This window comes from Diplodia seriata, assembly GCF_021436955.1.
Source record: "Diplodia seriata strain FDS-637 chromosome Unknown scaffold_7, whole genome shotgun sequence".
NCBI lineage: Eukaryota > Fungi > Ascomycota > Dothideomycetes > Botryosphaeriales > Botryosphaeriaceae > Diplodia > Diplodia seriata.
Genome location: NW_027117314.1, coordinates 1,362,698 through 1,382,225, shown reverse-complemented (window position 1 = coordinate 1,382,225; position 19,528 = coordinate 1,362,698). Strand labels below are relative to the sequence as shown.

At 55.9% G+C, this 19,528-nt stretch overlaps 6 protein-coding genes across 6 annotated transcripts; 3 read left to right on the top strand and 3 right to left on the bottom strand.

Annotated features, from left to right (window-relative positions):
• Positions 1-1,205: 1,205 nt before the first annotated feature.
• On the top strand, positions 1,206-3,199 carry SLS55_007176 (uncharacterized protein; the record flags this gene model as incomplete). The annotated part of the gene is made up of 6 exons (XM_066778598.1): positions 1,206-1,422; positions 1,481-1,595; positions 1,650-1,697; positions 1,753-1,890; positions 1,946-2,217; positions 2,280-3,199. The coding sequence occupies 6 exons, from the start codon at positions 1,206-1,208 to the stop codon at positions 3,197-3,199; spliced, it is 1,710 nt and encodes a 569-aa protein (XP_066631035.1).
• A 1,332-nt stretch (positions 3,200-4,531) lies between these two features.
• SLS55_007175 (uncharacterized protein) lies at positions 4,532-5,374 on the bottom strand (the record flags this gene model as incomplete). Its single annotated transcript, XM_066778597.1, has 3 exons — positions 4,532-4,684; positions 4,777-5,130; positions 5,360-5,374. The coding sequence occupies 3 exons, from the start codon at positions 5,372-5,374 to the stop codon at positions 4,532-4,534; spliced, it is 522 nt and encodes a 173-aa protein (XP_066631034.1).
• A 1,114-nt stretch (positions 5,375-6,488) lies between these two features.
• SLS55_007174 (uncharacterized protein) lies at positions 6,489-7,974 on the top strand (the record flags this gene model as incomplete). The annotated part of the gene is made up of 2 exons (XM_066778596.1): positions 6,489-6,774; positions 6,851-7,974. 2 exons carry the CDS (start codon positions 6,489-6,491, stop codon positions 7,972-7,974), a joined length of 1,410 nt encoding a protein of 469 aa, XP_066631033.1.
• Positions 7,975-9,217: 1,243 nt separating this feature from the next.
• On the top strand, positions 9,218-11,118 carry SLS55_007173 (uncharacterized protein; the record flags this gene model as incomplete). Its single annotated transcript, XM_066778595.1, has 5 exons — positions 9,218-9,365; positions 9,418-9,826; positions 9,877-10,139; positions 10,191-10,283; positions 10,340-11,118. The coding sequence occupies 5 exons, from the start codon at positions 9,218-9,220 to the stop codon at positions 11,116-11,118; spliced, it is 1,692 nt and encodes a 563-aa protein (XP_066631032.1).
• A 3,435-nt stretch (positions 11,119-14,553) lies between these two features.
• Positions 14,554-15,730, bottom strand: SLS55_007172 (uncharacterized protein; the record flags this gene model as incomplete). Its single annotated transcript, XM_066778594.1, has 4 exons — positions 14,554-15,351; positions 15,405-15,513; positions 15,566-15,603; positions 15,671-15,730. 4 exons carry the CDS (start codon positions 15,728-15,730, stop codon positions 14,554-14,556), a joined length of 1,005 nt encoding a protein of 334 aa, XP_066631031.1.
• Positions 15,731-18,490: 2,760 nt separating this feature from the next.
• Positions 18,491-19,485, bottom strand: SLS55_007171 (uncharacterized protein; the record flags this gene model as incomplete). The annotated part of the gene is made up of 2 exons (XM_066778593.1): positions 18,491-19,434; positions 19,479-19,485. The coding sequence occupies 2 exons, from the start codon at positions 19,483-19,485 to the stop codon at positions 18,491-18,493; spliced, it is 951 nt and encodes a 316-aa protein (XP_066631030.1).
• Positions 19,486-19,528: the final 43 nt, after the last annotated feature.

Here is a 19,528-nt window from a genome sequence, read left to right as displayed (position 1 = left end):
CGCCTGCACGGCAAAACAAAACACATAAAACCAGCAAACAAATGTCAAAACCACCTCAAGGCCATCAAGACCTTCGTCAATGACCGGTGCCATGTGAGTCGCCTTGTGCCGCGCCTATGCTCGGCGGCCAGAAAGACTTGGGCCGATATCGGCGCGCGGACAGCACACTGCGAGAAAGCTTATGAGAGCTCGTTCTAGGATCGGCTGACAGCACGCGACCGCCTGCGATGATTCATTTAGTAGTAGTATCTCAAGTGAGCAGGATTGTGCCACAGCCGCACGCTGTCACGTGCTCGGTAGCCTCGGCTGGCATCATGGCTCCAGCTGCCTGATTAGGCAAGCGTGCTCGTCTCCCCGCCGTGTGGCGGTGGAACCGATAGCTGCTTCGCGGGACACTACATGGCCGACGTGCAGTGATAGCAGTAGTGATAGGAGCTCGTATCCACTGGTAGAGCCCAACTTAGTCGGTCGTCTTCGGTACTACCGGTCAGTGTCAGACTGGGAGTGCTGGGATCTGCTTTGAAGAGCGCCAGCAGAGGCAGTGCAATAATAACAACATGCAAGAATCCCCAGAATACGGGCGTGAGGCTCTTGCTTTGCGAACTACCTATCACGGATGGCTCCGGACTGACCCAGCCCCGCACATTGTTGCGGCCACCCACGCACCTGCCACGCTGCCCCACGACGTCACGAAGAGGCAACCACACATCCACCCGCACACCGTTTCGAATCCTTCCGGAGCTGGGTCGAGCCGACGGCTGCTCCTGAAAACCCGCAGCATAACAGCGTGCATATGCTGTTTCTTTCCTGACTGGGCCGATCAGCGAATGGGCGCGACGGAACGACGCAGATCAGTCGCATCACTTCCTGCCTTGCTGTAGCCCCGTTTCGACTCCAGAGCCAAACCGGCTGACTCAGGCGGCGGCGTTCATGCGCGGGCAAACAATGACGACTTCGATTCATCTAAGCCGGCTGATCCGCCCATGTCGACCGCTCCAGATGAAGTCCGCCACGACAGCAGCTCCTGCCCGATTCCGCTAGCCCCAGAGCCGCTGTCGTGCTTGTTATCTCCGCCTTGCAAATAATGGCGCGACCTGCAAGGTACCGTCCCGCAAAGAGCGGAGCCCGCCCAGCTTAAAAGCCGCCTCTGCGCGCCTCGAGGGCTTGGGTTCCCACACTCGGCAGTCTTGGTGTTGCTTGTCAAGATGAAGCCTTCGTTCGCTTTGCTTAGCGCCGCCCTGCTCCCCTTCGCTGCCGCCAAGCAGGGCCGCAGCCCCCTGCACGCCTTCCAGCGCGCCGACGAAGTCAAGAAGGCCTTCTTCGAGAAGCGCGATGCCGCCGCTCTCGACGCCCAAGCCGTCGCCGCCGAGCTGCCGAAGCTGCAGAAGCGTGCTTCGCCCTTCGCCACGAACAAGACGGAGCGTATGCAGCCCTTCTGTCCCCTGTCTGTTGGCTGAGACACTGATCACCGCTGCTGCAGCCTTCGCCGTGGACGGCACCAACATCCCCGACGTCGACTTCGACATTGGCGAATCCTACGCCGGTCTGTTGCCTATCTCGGACAAGGCCAACGAGACGCGGAAGCTGTACTTCTGGTACGTGCGCTTGCTTGCCCTTACACCGCTTTAATGCTGATCAGATTCACCTAGGTTCTTCCCATCCACGAACCCTAACGCCACCGACGAGATTACCATCTGGTAAGCACTAACTCCTACGTTGCCTTTCGATTGCATTTGTTGATTTTGTTTCAAGGTTCAACGGCGGCCCGGGTTGCAGTTCGCTCAGCGGCCTGCTGACGGAGAATGGTCCGTTCACGTGGGAGTCGGGCACCTACGCCCCGGTGCAGAACCCCTACACCTGGGTCAACCTGACCAACATGCTCTGGGTCGAGTAAGCTAAACCCCAACCCCACAAAGCCATTCGTCTAACATGTTGCCCCCCATAGACAACCCGTCGGCGTTGGTTTCTCTCAGGGCGAGCCGGACATCACCAACGAGCTCGAGCTGGCCAAGGAATTCGCGGGCTTCTACAAGTCCTTTGTCGACACCTTCGACGCCCACGGCAGCGAGGTGTACATCACCGGCGAGAGCTACGCCGGCTTCTACGTGCCGTACGTCGCCAACGAGTTCTTGAACCGCAACGACACCGACTACTACAACCTGGCCGGCATCGCCATCAACGACCCCATCATCGGTGACGAAGTCCTGCAGCAAGAAGGTAAGAATTCCAAAAAAGAAAAAAAAAATTCAAGAACGCACATGCTCACACACGCCCCCCAGTCATCGTCCCCCAATACGTCGACTTCTGGTCCAACGTCTTCTACCTCAACGACAGCTTCACCAAGGACCTGCAGGCCCGCGCCGACGCCTGCAACTACACGTCCTACCTGGACACGTACCTCACCTTCCCGCCGCCGCAGGAATCCTTCCCGCTGCTGCCGGACCCCTACTCGGACGAGGCGGCGGCGTCGTGCGACCTCTGGGACGACGTGTACGCGGCCGCGCTCGAGGTGAACCCGTGCTTCAACATCTACCACATCACGGAGACGTGCCCGCACCCATACAGCGTGCTCGGCATCGTCAACAGCGGCGACTACTCGCCGCCCGGCGTCGAGGTCTACTTCAACCGCTCCGACGTCAAGGCCGCCATCAACGCGCCCGCCGACGCCAACTGGGCGCAATGCACCGACAAAAACGTCTTCGTCGGCAACGGCGACCAGTCCCCGGGCCCGGCGCTGGACGGAACATTGCAGAACGTCGTCGAGCGCACCAACAACGTCATCGTCGGCTCCGGCAACCTCGACTTCATCCTGTCGACCAACGGCACCCTGCTCGCCCTCCAGAACACGACGTGGAACGGGAAACAAGGTTTCCAAGAGTACCCCGGGAAGCCGTTCTACACCCCGTATCATGCAGAATACAACGGAGGCGCGCTCGCCGGCGCGGGCCTGCTCGGGTCGTGGGGAAGCGAGCGTGGGCTGACGTTCTACCAGACGCAGCTCGCGGGCCACGAGTTGCCCGGGTATACGCCCGGCGCGGCGTATCGCGCGCTCGAGGTGCTGCTTGGACGCGTTGAGGATTTGAGCGTCGTGGGAGACTTTACGACGCAGCCTGGCGGCGGGTTTAATGACGGGGGCAACGCGTCGGCGGCGGTGCAGTTGAGGAGGAGTGGGGGGTTGGGCTTGGAGTGGCAGGGTTGATGGGGAAACGATGGGCCCCGTTTGCTGGGGATTGGGCCTGAGGGGCAAGGGGTGGGGGGGTTAAGTAATATATAGTCGTCTTCTCTGTAAAGGGAATGGGTGGTGGTGGTGGTGGTGACGTACCTATATACGTAAAAGCTAATGTATTGCTATGAACTGGATGAACAACGTGTTTGCCTTGGTGGGTCCTGTGGGAAGCGGGGGTTTTTGGCGGTGTCTGTCGTACTCTGGCTGGGTTGGTCGAGGGATGTCGTGACACCGCAGTGATGATGATGATGATGATGCTGGCGATGGCGCACCGGGCCAGCGCTTTTACGTTCCTTGATGACATTCGCTACGTCCCTTTATCCCTCTATGGGGCAGTTTCTATCCCTTAGCTTCTCGACGATGCCTGCTGAGTGCTTTGGTACGCAGAGGATGGGTAGTATAATTAAGAAGTAAAGAAATGGTGCGGCCGTCGTTGATTCATACTTCTCCTGCCCGTACAACAGCCCCGGTTTCCTTAATAATAATGCACAAGAGGAAGATCCCGAAGCCCTTCAAGCCGCAAAGTCAATCCACCAGAGAGAGAGCAGTCAAGGCCTCGACCGACGCCGCCAATCTATGCTCAAAGAGTCATCGCCGATGACTTGTTCCGGGATGCCAGAAACGTCGCCGACGTCGCCGCTCAGCTTCACGGTGATCGCTTTATCCGACTATCGAAATCCGAAGGATACTGGATACAGGTGTCAACATGGCGCGGAAGACGACCGTTTCCCGGCCCCTGGCCAAACCCAGGGCATTGCTTGGCCTGATTCCGAGGAACCACGAGGCGCTGGAGCGAGATGGCGTACTGCACTAGGTTAAGCATATGGTGGAAATTTGAGCTAGCGCGAAAAATGTCGAAGCTACCGAAGAGTATAGGTATTTATTTGCACCGCAAACGCCTGCAGGAGGGAGTGAGGTTATCAAACGAAAGCTCAAAGTTTTTACAAGCGTACTTTGCTTGATGCGTTATGTCGTTCCTAGCCCACTCCCAACGCTGGCCGTAGATAGAAATATTGAGCACTATGCCACAGCACTCAAACTGCTAGGAACCGTCATTCTGCTTGATAACCTCCTTAGAGGGTGAGGCTAGCTCATAGGTATAAAACGAATCAAAGGGCAATACCTCTCTCAACCCGTCCAGAATACCATAATAATGAGGCATGGCCTGCATGGACCAGCCAGAGCAGCCTCTTTTCTCCGTACGCCAAAAGAGAGTATTCCGTAACCCAACAATACCTTTTCAGACGAAGCAGCAATGCGCGGGCCTCGCACCGGAACGACGAGCCCTTTGCATCTCGAAACAGCTTACTGCGCAGCCATCAAGCTCAGGTACACGCCCCAAGCCACGCCAATGACGCTGCCGAAGACCACCCTCTTCTCGACGGGGATCATGGTGAAACTGATGATGGACACCAGCGGCCACAGCTTGGTGCCGGCAACGAAGATGGGCCAGAGTCCCTGCAGCCACGACGAAAGAAGTCAGCCACATCTCTACCCACATCCCCCGGACGTTTCCCCGCCGACGAGACCGCCGCAACTCATGGACTCACCTCCTTGACAGCCACCTTGACTCCCTGCGCGTCGCCGCCGTTCAGCGCCTTCATGCCGGCAATGAACAGCACCGTGTTCACCACGCCGCCCACCGTCTGGTCCAGCAGGAACTTCCAAAAGACATTCGTCCAATCCATCCCCGCGCCTTTCCTGACCACGACGTCCGGCGCCGGTTTCTCATCATCCTGCCTCTTCTCCTTCCCGCCATCCGCTGACGGCGGCCGTTGCTGCTGCTTCTTCTCGCCGGGAAACACGTCTTCGAGGAACTCCTGCCACAGGACGTTCGGCGGCGTGCTGAGGACGGTGAAGAGGACGAACTTTGCGACGGGCGCGGCGTCGATGGTGAAGGATTGCTAGGGAAGGAGGGAAGGATGTCCGTCAGCGTTTTCTTTTCTCTCTCTCCTCTCTCTCTATTTTGATATGTTTTTGTAGCCAATGCGCGCGGGTTGTGGGAGTGGATGTGTGGTTGTCGTGGTGGAGGTGCTGGGGGGCTTAGCTCACGCCCGTCTTTTGCGCCGTGATGAGCTGCGCGAGTATGTTGCTGGCGGCGGACAGCGCGGCGGCTGTGGCGGTTTGCTGGACCATTGGGCTCGGCATGGCGACGGAGCTTTGGTGTGACCGGGAGTAGAGGGATGGTGTTGAGCGGCGGCGGCGGCGGCGGCGGATGGTGGTGGTGATGGTCGCTGCTGGTTGCGTTGGGGCGGGGTTTCGAGTCTGGGCTTGGTCTGTGCCGGCAGCAGGGACGCGCGTGGGTTTTTGGGGACTTGTGGAGCTCTGGCGGGACGAGGGAGGAGGGTTCAGGCGGTTGTTCGTGCTGAGGATGGGCTCGAGGTTGACGCGTGGAGAGGTTGGCAAGTTGCGCGGTCGTTGGGGGTGGATGCAGGTGAGACGGAGCGACGTACACGGGTTCGCGTGGGCGGGCTGTCACAGCATGGGAGGAGGGCGGTGGTGAGAAGATGGAATTGCGACATCTATCTAGTCGAAGATAGCTGATGATGTATGGGCAGGAGCGACGACTGATGGCTGTCCCGCCCGCTGATCGGCGGCCCGACATCAAGCCGCTTACTTACCTAAGCACCTCGCTATCCGAGCAACACCAACCTCAAACCCAGCCCGCTATCCTGCGCTCCCCTCACATCACTCCCAAGCCGCCATGTTGAGGAAGCTGTCGCCACCCTATGCGCGTGCGAAATGGAAGCCTCCGGCCCCGCCGCGCCGCTCAGCATCCTCCAACCCCTTCGAGGCTCTCGGCCCCCTCGAAAAATCCAATGTCCCCCGAGGACAGAGGACTGACCGCCCATCACCGCGTCGCGATCGTTTGCCGAATACAGGCAATGGAGAAACTTCACCGTCAACGCCTAGACCGAAGTTTAGCAATATGTGGAGCTTCACTTCGCACCGATTCCTGTATGTTTGGCCTTGTCCATGGCAGAACAGCAATCCTGACCTGTCCAGCTTCAACGAATCGGCCAGATATGACAGTAACTACCTCGAATTTAGAGTTGGTGGACTCTTGAAAGTTGCGCGTTCTATCGTAGGGGAATCTGAAATGGAAACCTTTCCTCTCACAAAACTTGGGGAGGGCGATAACTATCGCGACATTCGCGTTGGTACGAGCCCGCCCATCCATTTCCGCCTTTACTTCTTTCCGGCGGCTGTGCGGGACGGTTTGCGTTTGCAGGCGTTGAGAACGGCGAGTCAAGTTGCAACTATGGATCTTGCGAGATCTCTCGGTGCTCCCGTTCCCAAGGTCCTGCGTTACCATTGCACCCATGACAATGCTGTCGGCCAGCCCTTCATCGCCTTCAGTGATCCCGGCGGCTCTGCCATCAGCAACCTCTGGATGGACATTGACGACCGGGAAAGACTCAAACTGGGGGATGTGGCTGCCGATTTGCTGGCTAAATTGTCAGCTGTCGAATTCCCTGCCTATGGCAACATCTATTACACCCGCGACCTGCCTGAAAACTGCAAATTCTATCCCATCCTCGACCGTGGTGAGTTGACGGGCCTCTGTGTTGGTCCCTTCTGCGCCCCTCAATATGAGCCCGCCTATTTCGAACGATCGCGTAGACCTCGTAATTCACCCTACCCACCTTCTACCCGCCACTCAGCTGACCAGTCCAGAAAAGAATTCGCGCATCTTCACTTTGAATACGGCAGCGGAACTTGCACGGAAGAAGAACGAAGGCTCGTATGTTTCACCTCTTACGCATCCTGATGAGGTCGAACGCTTCAAGTACATCAAGCTCTATGAGGATTATTTGAAAATTTTGCCTCATCTTTTACCACTCATTGATGCAGCAATGGACGCCCCGAGGCTGGTGGTTGACAGCTCCCTCCCGGTCTTCTACTTTGAGAAGCCCCTTTTAACCGCGTCTCGAGACATGGCAATTGCCGCTATACTTGATTTCAGCAAGATTTTCATTCGACCTTCTTTTCATCAGCCTCGAACTTCCACGACGTCAATGGTACCAAACATACCCCAGATGCCACGAGAGCCTAAGAACATCTCCAACAAGCACCAGGAGCTCATTGCGAAGCAACTGATGAGCTGGCGCGTGTGGATGTTGAAGAAGGCAAGCCTCGATAAAACAAAACACGTCGACGGAGCCGATGATGCAAAGTGGGGTTTGCTACAAGAGCTTTTCGCTGCCATCAAGCTCCGCCCTCAGAAACACAACCGCCTCCACTGCGCCCTGATCAGAGTTACAGAGCAATGGGATGACCTCACAAGAACGAAGGATGGGCATGTCCCTCCGTGCCCGATTACGTATTCTGTAGAGGAGAAGGAAGAGACGCTTCGCGAAAACGAACACCTTCGTACTGTGCAAGCCGAGTGGCGTTTCTTTTGCGCGGTCACTGGGACTAAGATCAACGGAGCCGTTTCTGTCCATGATTACGAGCGCGCGTTCAGATACTACGGCAGTCTTCGGGACAGAGTCCATGCCAACGGCGGCAAGCATTTCCCGGATGTGGATGTGAGCGACAGCACCGGAGAGACTTTCGAGACACCGGATGACTTCGAGACGGCCCTTTGCAAGCGGATGGGCATTTCGCGGCAGACTTTCTGGCGGACCGTGGTGGATGCACAACCGGAACCGACTCCTCCCAGCGAAGGAGCATCTCGTGACCAGCCAGTGCTGTCCGCGTTGGACGACCTCGGCTTTTTCACCCAAGACAAGGGAGAGCAATAGATCACACCCAAAGACACGTCGATACAATTCAACCTGCAGTCTTAGCACAACAACAAGGGAGAACGCAAATTACTTACCAGAACAAACGCCTTACATGTTCGAGCAACTGCCGTGCCAGCACAACGCCGCGCCGTCATCGTCCCCTTCGCCCTCTCCCAAATCCCTCGTAAACGCCCTCTCTGCACCCGACGAAGACACCCCGTCACCCTGGCGCCCCTTCGACCCATACGTCGCGATAGCCGGGAGGCCCATTCGCCGCCTTAGGTTTCTTTTCTTTCCCTTTCACCACAAACGTCGCTAGTACTACACAAAAAAAGCCAAAAAAAAAAAAAAAAAACCTCCAGCCCCTCACCCACACCACCACCCGCAGCGGCCCAACCACAACGACGACAACCACCGCCCTCGCATCCATCCTCCGCGCAGCCGATCGCTGGCAGCAGCTCTGGCAAGCTTCTTCTTCGTCGCTGTCATCAGTATCGGCGGCGGTGAGAAACACATTACTGCGGCACGCGGATGAGCTGTGTTGGTTGGTGAGGACGGTGGTGGAGGTGGCGCAGAAGGGCGGCGACGGATCGGACGACGAATATATGCGAAGGGTGTCGGTGGATTCGTTTGAGGAGTTGCTTGGGTTTATTGGGAGGTATGCGTGGGTGTGATGGTGGATGGGATGGGGAGGGAATAATTCGGACTTGAGTTCTGTGGCAGCTGGAAAGCTTCGACCTCTTTGACTGGGGAATATCCGGCGTATGTGCTGCTGAGTTTGTTATCGATAGCATGTGGGAATAACCAATTGCTGAACGTAGGATTCTGGTGAGCCATCAAGGTGTTCGGGTCAAGCGGAGAGGGGAAAGTGGGGAGGCGAAGCTTACCGAAGCTTGATGTTTCGTACTTCCCCACTCCTGCTTCCCCGCAACATCTTGCAACTTTCCGCCCTTCCGATTGATGAATGTCACTATGTCGAGTCTGGTTGAAGCCTCCGTCACCCTAGCGATGTGGCACCTGCCAATTGCAACGGCCTTGGCCAGCACGAGGCCTGAGACATGTGGAAGCGTGTATGGTTCATGTTGTACCCAGCGCACCTGCCAAGCCACGCTCATCCAGACCCCTGCGAGTGCATGCGCCAATGACGTTACCCCTGCAATCGCGACTGTCAAGAGTGCGCGGGGCAGGAGCTACAAAAGCTGCGGCTCTGCTCCCGGAGCCGTTGAGCACCCTAACATCCGTCTCACTCGCTGGACCAACCATGATTGGCAAGTCCTTTGCCCTCGCTCTCTCAGCAGCCGGCCTCTGCGCCGAAGCTGCCGTCATCGAGCTTCGTCAGCCTGCTGCCGCACCCTCGTCGACCACCAGCGTCCCCGACTACTTCCAAACAACTCTCCACCAATATGAAGGTAATGCCATGCGCGAAACCAGAGAAGAAAGCCAATTGACTCAATCTTCAAGGCCCTACTGCTACCGGCGACGCTCCCTTCCTTGGCGCGACCAACGCCGCTCCCTTCTCCGGTGTCTCGTACATCGCACCTCAGCCTCTTGAGACCCAGCAGCCCATCGTTGGAAACGCGGCGAAGAAGAACATCTTTCAGCTGATGGGACATTTGACCCCTTACACTCCCAATCCGGATGGCTTCGGCGTCGACGAATATCCTCTCCCGCCCGGCACAAACATTACCCAGCTTCACATGCTGCACAGGCATGGGGAGAGGTATCCCACTTCGACCGACGGTTCGATTACTCTGGCTGAAAAGATTGTCAATGCAACGGGCACCTTCAATGCGACGGGGGACCTGGCCTTCCTGAACAGTTGGACAAACAAGCTGGGTGCCGAGATCTTGGTACCTGTGGGCAAGCAACAGTAAATCCAGCATCCCTTGTCTTCGTGAGGATTGAGCTGATCTTCCAAAGCCTATTCGACTCTGGTACTACCCACTACTACAACTACGGCCACCTGTACCCCAACAACGGTAGCAAGATCATTGCCCGTTCAACGACCCAGAACCGGATGATCGAGTCTGCCGAGTACTTTTTGGCTGGGTTCTTTGGCCTGGGATGGACGCAGAACGCCACGCTAGAGTTGATTATCGAAGAGCAAAACTTCAACAACACTCTTGCTGGCTACTACCAATGCAACAACTCCAATGCTGCTGTCAACGAAGGTGGTCGCAACGGTACGGCACATGCTTTGCGTGCTATCGATGTCTCTTGCTGACCGCCTGTAGCATCAGCCGAATGGGCGAGCATCTACCTCGCCAACGCCACCGAGAGAATCCAAGAACAAGTCCAAGGTCTCAACTGGACCATAACAGATTCCTGTAAGCCCTCCCATCCACCCAAAAACCCACAACACCAACCACCACCCCTCCACTAGACTACGCGCAATCGCTCTGCTCCTACGAAACCGTCGCCCTCGGCTTCTCGCACTTTTGCAGCCTCTTCACCTACGACGAATGGCTCGGATACGAATACAGCATCGACCTGCAGTTCGCCGGCGGCTACGGCTACCAATCACCAACCGGGCGCGCCGTCGGCATCGGCTACGTCGCCGAAGTCCTCGCGCGCCTGCAGCACCACCGCATCACCACGCCAACCGCCCAGGTCAACGTCTCGCTCGCCAACAGCTCCGCAACGTTCCCGCTCGACCAGCAGCTCAATCTCGACTTCAGCCACGACACCAACATCATGTCCATCCTGACGGCCTTCGGCTTGCGCCAGTTCGCTCCCTTCATGCCGGCGGATAAGTACACGCTGCGCCGCCCGCTTGTCGTGTCGCATATGGAGCCGTTCGCCGCGAGGCTGGATATCGAGGTCGTGCGGGCGCCGTGGCCGGTGTCGCCGGATCGTCGGTCGTCGGACGGCAGCAGCGTGTATAACGAAACTGCGGGCAACGGCCCGACGCAGTACGTGCATTTCGTCCTCAACCAGCGCACCGTGCCGCTGCATGCGAGCTTCCCTGAGTGCGAGCGAAGGGACGATGGATGGTGCGAGCTGGAAACTTTTTTGGAGGTGCAGCAGACGAAGCTGGATGAGGCGATGTATGATTGGAGTTGTTGGGGAGACTATCCGGCTGTTCCGTATGGGGTGGTTACGGATGGCGTGCCGGTTGCTAAGCCGCCGCTCAGTGGGGAGGGGGAGGGTGGGGAGCTTTGAGGTGGGGGTGAGGCGTGCTGGGTGTGTCCACGCAGGTGGGGATGAAGGCGTCACGGGTGTGACGGCCATGCTGCCCGGGCGGAGACTAGGTGGATGTGTGGGTATTTAATGACGGTGTGCAAATGCTATCTTTGCTGCTTTCTTTCAACATCAACAACGTGGGTGCGGTTTCCAGTGCTTCCCGCTCCCGACAGAAAGTTCGAACTGGCTTTGGCGTGCTGCCACGGCCTCTCAACAGTGGCCACTCAAATTCGTCACGCGAGACGATGAACGTCCCCGGTTCAGAGCAACGATGAGTACCTGCATTATTGTTCGATGCTGAGCATCATGTTCACGCAAACACGCTGACATCTCGAGGGCTTCACACTAGTTATAATTCGGCGTCACAGGCGCAAAAAAAAAGAAAAAAAGTGAGCTTTAGTCCCCCAGCTCCCTTTCGACACAAAGAGTAAATTCTTTGCGGTGTCGAATGGTTTCTACTGCTCTGGCAATGAGACGGCACTAGCAGCAGTGTCGAGAGCTTCTTATATCACCTCCATTGCACCGAACGAGCCCGGTCAGGCGGCACGTGGCACGCGGTGTGCAGAAGCGGCGTGTGACAGATGACCGCGCGCGCCGAGAGATGCACGAGTGACGTATGCCAGTGCTAGTGGCGGATGTGGTGGTTAAAAAGCGGCGCTGCCTGGCTCGATGGGGCTGACATCTTTGCCTTACTGTCTTGCACGAAATGCAAGGCCTGGATTTGGACCTGGTGCCACATGTGTTACCATTGTACTGGCGTCCTCGCGGGTTTGCACGCCCATCATCTACTGGTGCGTCCTCGCGTGTCTGCTCTCCCCGTGTCCCATACCGATTTTTTGCGGTAAGCAACAGCTGTTCGCCGTTTGTATTGATGGCGAACGTCTGCGGCCAAGGTAAGTGACGGAAATCAGCATTGAGCGAGTATGCTGAGGCAGGCGCGAGCGGTTCATGCTGTTCACGGATTGGGCATCCGGAAGCAGAACGACAAAGTGTAACGGCATCTAGCGCAAAAAGCCAACACCAGACCGAGTGATAAATGGTTCATTGGTACGTAAGATCCGCCGCTCCTCTCTGGCGATGGACTAACAGCATCAGAAAGCCGCTTCAAGGGCCTTTATATCACCACTATGGAATCAAGCGAGTCGGCCAGGCGGCGCATGGGACGCGCTGAGCACAAGCGCCGTGACGTGGTGATTTGTCACTGAGAGCTGCACGTGCCGCCGACGAAATTCTCACTCTGCCGTATGGTTTAAAAGGAGACTCAGCCAGCTTCTACGCTCTCGGAGCTAGGAGTCCCCTCACTTCGGCGAGCTCTTGCCAGACGGACAGCAGTAAGACGGACGTCGTACTCTGGTGGGAATCTTTGCTTTGGACGTCATCCGATCACTTTGCCTTGCGGTGAGACAAAATAGCCAAGAACGAGACTCGCCGTCCAAACTGTCTTACGGAGTGTTGGTGATGATGCTGCGGGTCAGTAAGAAAGCCAATTGCTGGATGTATGCATGGATGAGTATTGCTGTGTCAGCATTGTGACGAGGGATACGGGGACGGCCTTCTGCAGGCAGTTATGTGATTGCATAAGAAGAACAAACGCAGAAGTAGAATTCGTTTGTAGGTCATGTTTCTAAAAGCTTTTCTGCCTGCTTCACCTTGGAGGGGATACTACCTGCTGGCTACGATTTGGTTATTATAAAGTGGTGCTGGTAGCTCCGTATGGCACGGAAGCCTGAGTCAGTTACCATGGTCAGCAGAAGCACGTGCGGAATACAGAGAGAGCTGGTACCTGCTATTTTGCGCATTAGAGCGCGTGATAAGCATGACAGATTGGCCCCTCTCGAATGGGTTGGTTGTAAGTCTGGGTATATCTTAGGGGTTTATCCCGACGGTTAGGAGTGGGGTTCTCTCAAGGCGCAGCCGGTGCAAGTTTATGGCTTGCTGTAGAGAAGTTCATGATTTACGAATTGGCTTATGGTTTTTGTTTTTCATGGACATTGGGGAAGAATACCTTATTCGTCAATAAGGTCACATTTACCCCATGTCATCTTCTTTTCTAAATAAAAAATCTTTTGTAAGTCAATCGAACATGTACGGTCATTTCAGTCAATACCGTAAGCCATGGTACACAGAAAAAGATTGAGACAAATGCGGGTGCCACGGTTGTTGCGGGAAAACCGCCGGGCAACTGCGGCGTGCGGAGGTTCTGATTGGCCCCACCAAGCCCCATCCCAATCAGACGTCGTCCTCCAGAACAAACGTCGTAAACCACATCATCAATGACACCGTCTCCCTTCATCCCTTCTCCCACCAAAAACCCAGCAAGACCCAAGCTCGGGCGAAAAGCAGTCGAAAGACCGCAACGCCAACTCGAAGGGAAACCGCGTGAAGGATTCCCAAGCAGACAAGCGTGAAATTTCTTAAGCTCTCCTTCTCTAGCAAGAAGCCCAGCCCACCAGATGCATCTGCGCGATAATCTTCGTTCGGTTTATACTTCCATTCTCAACTTACATCAAACAATCTGTCCGAAAGAAGGAAAAGAGATGGTCATCCTGGGTGCCTCCGACTCCCTCGGCCACACCGGACGCAACGAGGGCGAGGGCGCGGACGAGGGTGGTGGCGAGGGCGAGGGCGGTGGGGCGTCGGTGGGTGTCAGCTGAGGAGCAGTCGAAAAAGGAGCAGTCGAAGCAGGAAGAGGGGTTCGACGCTCGACGCTGCTGCTGTTGTGCGGACGACGAATCCCGCATGGCGGGACGGGGCGGGGCGGGACGGGACGGGGCGGCGTGTATGGGTGTGTTTTCTTTCCCGCAGGCGGATCAGCGGTGCTGCAGGGTAAGAGGTGCTGTGCTGTACTGTGCTGTGCGTGCGGAAGGGAGTTTCATCGTTTGCCGGGGGAGGGGGGAGCCGGTGGGAGATTTTGGGGGGAGGTGTTGGTAGGGGGAGTATGGGGTCGAGGTGAGGTATGACGCGGAGAGGTTGGATCAGTTTCTTATGGCGTGGTCCGAGGGGGTGGCATCAGTCGGTGACGGGGTGGAGGGATCGGAGGAGACTGTTTTGGAGGCGCTGGGCGTGTACAGGAAGGAGGGAGTGGGAGATTTGTGGGGGAGGGGCATCCGGATGCGCCGAGCTAGGAGGGGAGAATGTGAAAGGGCGATGTTGCATGAGCGATCTCAATACGTAGCAAAATTCTTTGTTGTTGCAACGTTGCTGGATGGCAGTCTCCGGGAAGTGATGACGATCCCAAAGCTGCGAGACGGAGAGATCAAAGAGTGCTCGATTGATGAACAAACAAACAACAGAAAGCAAAAACCAAATCTTGCCGATCACGACTGACCGAGCGGGTATGAAGCTTCAAAACGCAAGACCGCAAGAACCGCCCCACTGCACTGCTCAACCGCACCAAGCCCCCACTACAGCCCGCTACTCATCGGCCCTCGGCTTGCGGCCAGTGACGACGCGCAGCGTGTTGTAGCCATGGAACCTCGTATTCTTCAAATCCTTGCGCGCCTCGGCCACCGCAACCTCCATCTCCTCGCGCGTCCAACCCAGCACATCGACCAGAGTACCCAGGGCATACGGGGCCAGCGCGTCCAGGTACTGGGCCAGCTGATACCTGCCGATCTGCTTGATCTCGGGGTCCTTGGGCCAATGGTTGAACGGCAGCTTGAAAATCTGCTCCTGCACGTCGACGAAACCGGCGTCCTGCATCCAGCCCTTCAACAGCGCGGGGGCGTGCATGGTCATGCCGAGGCCGTCCATGGCGTTGCGGATCGTCTCCTGCAGCTTGTACAGGGCGCACGTGTCGGGATAGGTACCGTCGTCGCTGGTGCTCGTCGTGTCCGTCTCCTTAGCCTCGAGGAAGCCGCCGGGGTTTAGGTTGGCGAAGCACTGGCGCAGCAGGCGCGGCCAGTCGGCGATGCAAGCGTTCATGTTCATCAGGTGCACGACGTCGAACTTGTTGTCGTACGCCCACTCCTCCTCGGCGTTGTCGATGACGAACTTGAGGTTCGGCGGCACCCACGACGGCTGGATCGGGCTGATGTCCACGCCGACGACTTCGGCCGATGGGTACGCGTCCGCCACGTCAATGGCCCAGATGCCCGTGCCGCAGCCGACGTCCATGATGCGCTGCGGGTTGTCGACGGGCGCCAGGATTAGGCGGCCGCCCAGGAGCATGCCGTAGATGTGGTGGATGAGGTCGCTGCGGTCGCATTCGGCCTGGCGGTGGGTTAGGGTGCGGGTTGCGTGGTGGTGGAGTGCTGGGGGCAGACCTCATCGTTGGGTAGGAAGTACTTGGAGCCCTTGTAGGCGGTGTAGCGGCGGCCATTTTTGTACTCGTAGTTGAGGATGGACGAGGTCAGCGAAGTGAGGTCGCTGCGGCTGCGAGGCGGTTAGATGCAGGGCGCGCAGGGATGTGTGGAGGGTCGCGCACCCGTCGTCGCTGCCGAAAGCCGAGTCGGTCTCGTCGGTCTGTGCAGAGTCAGCCGGGGCGGTCAGGGGCGGTGGGGTGGCGATGGGCGCAGGGGAGGCCACGCACGTCGGGTTCGATGATGGCGCCGGCGGCGTGGGCTGCAGGGGCGGTGGGATCCGGACACATGGTGAAGGGCGGTGTTGGTGTGAAGAAATTTGGGGACGTGAGATGCAGTGCGGGGGATCGAGCGAGGAAATGCGCTGAAGGATCCGGGGACCCGGGAGGCGCAGGCGGAGCGAGGCGCTGTGTTGGTGAGTTGCCCCGACGCTCAGCATGCATTTGGCATGACAATCGGCTGATCTGGGATCGTCGCCCCTGCTTCTCGCTGACTAAGCTATCTACTGCTACCAACGCTCATACATATTCCAATGGCTAGCTGGTACCCTATAGTTCAGAGCCTTTGCCAGACCTGGACGAACCCTCTTCCGACACTTGCGCATCCCACTTCCATTCCAAGGACACGGCGTTGGACTTTGGATTTTTTCCTCAGAACTCTCGTACTGACTGTCCGCATCCGGCTCAGCACCCGCTTCAAGTAGCACTGCGACCACCTCCTGATTCCCACATCTTCGGGCTACATTAAGTGCCCTTTTGCCAAAGTAATAACTCTGTGTGGATCGGCGATTGGGATCTGCCCCAAGCCCAAGTAGTAGGAGTGTGATGGCCTCTCTTCGCCCGTCTGCTGCTGAAATCAAAGCTTCGTCCAGGTCATCTTGGCTGAGACACTCGCTGTCCCATAGTATCTGGATAATGCCCTCATGACCACGCTCAACAGCCTTTTCCAGATCTTCCCACGATGGATTTTTAGAATGATTGTTTATCAATGCTGTAACCACTCTCCCCTGGCCTAATGAAATGGCTGTGTTCATTAGATAATGCTTTTGGGGCACATTCGAATTCACACAATTCTTGAGGAGCAACAACGCAGCCTCTTCTTGTTTAGCCCAGCAGGCAGACCGCAAAGCGTCCCCGGTGACTCGCGCTCCATGCTCCAATAGAATCCGCATATTCTCCAGATCTCCGTTCATGGTTGCAATTTGAAGTGGCGTGATTGTCGTGTCGTCTGAGCCGATTGATATTATTCTTTCAACATTAATGTTGAACCCTTTGTCCTGGCCGTATTCGAGCAGACGTTCGAGGCAGCGCCTGCTAAGTCCAGCACGGCACGCATACCACATTGGAGAAGATTTCCAATCGCTGAACCGAGAATCCTCGAGAATCACCCAGTTGTGGTAGTACTGTTCGTCAACATGTGTGAAGAAATCAATCATCATGTCAAAAACAGTCCCGTTCTGTTCTTCTGTGGCAGCAGCATGCCCCAGAAAGCTCATCGCACTGTATTCAGCAAATGGAAACATGGTCTTAAGTAAGATCCTATGGTCCCATTCGTTTTTTTCCTCCTCGATAGCACTGTGGCGTTTGTCTATCTCGTGGTTCACATGCCGAAGGTAAGACATGCACACCATTGCAATTGAAGCCCGTGCCACCATTTCATTGAAGTCCTGGGAATATTCAGAACTTAAGACGAAATATTCTTTGACGGAGAAGTGCGCCAAATGGAGCTCCATGATAGGTTCGTCTTTCACCCGGCGCCTGGTGACAAATTTTGTCAGGCTGGAACAATATCGCGCGACTTCTGAGGGTTCTGGTATTCGGTCATCTGGATCAAAAGCCATTGCTTCGTCCAGGTTTACTGCAACTGCATCGACAAGTTCTTCGACTCGGAACGGTCTTCCACCAAAAACCAGAAGCTGGAGAACTCTGATAGTCTTGGATTTATATCCGATGGGAATCCGAGCCATTATTCTGGAGTAAGTCTCGTTCAAGTCTTTCGGTAAGTTTTCCAGTGCATTGTACAGAGAACCGCGGTCAATGCATTCGCCCAGGTCTCTGATCTGGCAGGCAACGTATCGGAACCTGATTTTATCAGCATTGGTGTGGAATATAGCAAGAGGTCACTCACATGCCACCAGCCTTCTCCAGTAACGTTGCGTGAATTTGTTCCTGAATCTCGGGTTTCTTTCGCCACCTCTTCAATTCATTGCTCTGTGTAATCTTGGCCCGAATGTACGTTTTGATGTCTCCATCCAGTCCTTCACCTTCGATTGGGATAAATTTCCCAACACCACGCAGTTCGGTAAATCCGGACCGTATATCTTCTTCCTCTCGACTTGTGACCAGGAGATGAACATTGCCAAGATCTGAAAGTGCGATCTCTTCGATCCAGGATATGAGTCCTTTAGTATTTCCCGAATCTTTCCTTGTCGTGCATTCATCCAGAGCGTCGATTACGATCCAAAGCTCTTGACCCAGCTTCAGCATGTCTGAAAATGCCATCGAAAGCTCTCCCGTGCTCGGTTGCCGAGCATGACTCTTGTGGTCTTCCTTGCACTTTGCATGAAGTTGGCTCAATACTTGTCGCGATGCCTCATGCTTCGAACCAAGCTGCCATAACAGGACACGCAGCATGCTGTCAAGTGAAAGCTTCTCCGGCTCTTGAAAGTTGAAGTAAAAGTAGAGACATAGACGTGACTCCTTGAGGCACTCAATGATGGTGGAGCTGAGGACAGTCTTGCCACATCCAGGAAGACCGTATAGCCATAAAAACGAGTGAGGATGCGCGAGCCACTCATGGAACCGCGGATCTTCTTGCACAAACCAGTTTCCCGAACCAGGATATCGCTGATCTTTTGCGCTGATGTAGTTGGTGGAAGGGTCGCATGGTCTGAGCCAGCCCCTCAGATGAGACCACTTCTGGTCTGCGTCGATGTCTCTTACTGTCGATTCAATTGCGGAAGTGGTATGCTCGACCGTAGCAAGGCTGTTTTCAACTACAAAAGAGAATCAGCTACATGATTTGCCGCATCTACAGGATTTACAATCAGACTAACTGCTCTTTATGCTTTCAGCAAGCTTCTGCTGGGCTTCAAGCCTGTCTGGAGGAATATTCAAAAGAAGCGCTTTGGTGTACGCAGCCGCTGACATGGCAGCATATCCATGCCATGCATCATTTTTGTGTGTATCGGAATAGTCGCAGATGCCACGTACGACTAAACAGGGAAAGTTGTTCATCAAGCCTGCCGCTTCCATCTCGAAGCACAGTACGCCGTTCTCTCGTGACAAAGTATCCCTAATCGATGCATCCTTCATCAACGAGTTGCCCGAAGCAATGATTCCGTGGAATACCATGGGATTGTCGTCCTCTTCCGTCCGTTCTTGACGTTGAACAAGGCTCCGAGGATCGTCACCGCACACGGACATGCAGGTCTCAGACGGTTGTCCTGGCGCATCAGGATGGACGACATCGGGCTTGTAAAGCCGGTCGCTTGCTGGATCTGGTTGCCCGTATCTCTTGCGCAACCGCTTGTTTTTCTCAAGAGCCTTGCCAATGGCTTCGGAAATCCCGTTCCCCTCGCTCTCGAACTGTACACCCAAGCCATGAACAGCTGTGAGAAGGATTTTCGGTGTTTGGTTGAGATGGCCGGAGTGCTGGAACCTCTTCTCCTGGATGGTTTTTCCATAGTCGTATTGGAAGACTCCGCCCGAGGTTCCTTTCGGGGTGCTGACAACAACGTCGCCGAGACGTATGTCGTTTTGTGTGCTCGGTGCTCCGCCGCCGATTCCCACCATCAGCCCAATGCGAATGTTTGGAAACGAGTGGAGCATATCTCGCGCCACGCTTGTTGCAGAGCTCGTGCCGTACTCTCCACGAGGTAGGATTGCGATAACAACGTTGTGTTTTCCCATTCGTCCAAGAGTGTAGTTGTTGTCGTCATTCTTGTCAACCTTGTTCGGGACTCCATGCTTGTCGTCCAGAAATTGGAGTGCGGCTACCCCCTCGGTTTGGAGGGCACAGATCCATCCAACCGTGTACTGGCCATTCGGAAGTGCCATGGCCACTTGAATCTTGAGGGGTAAGATTTG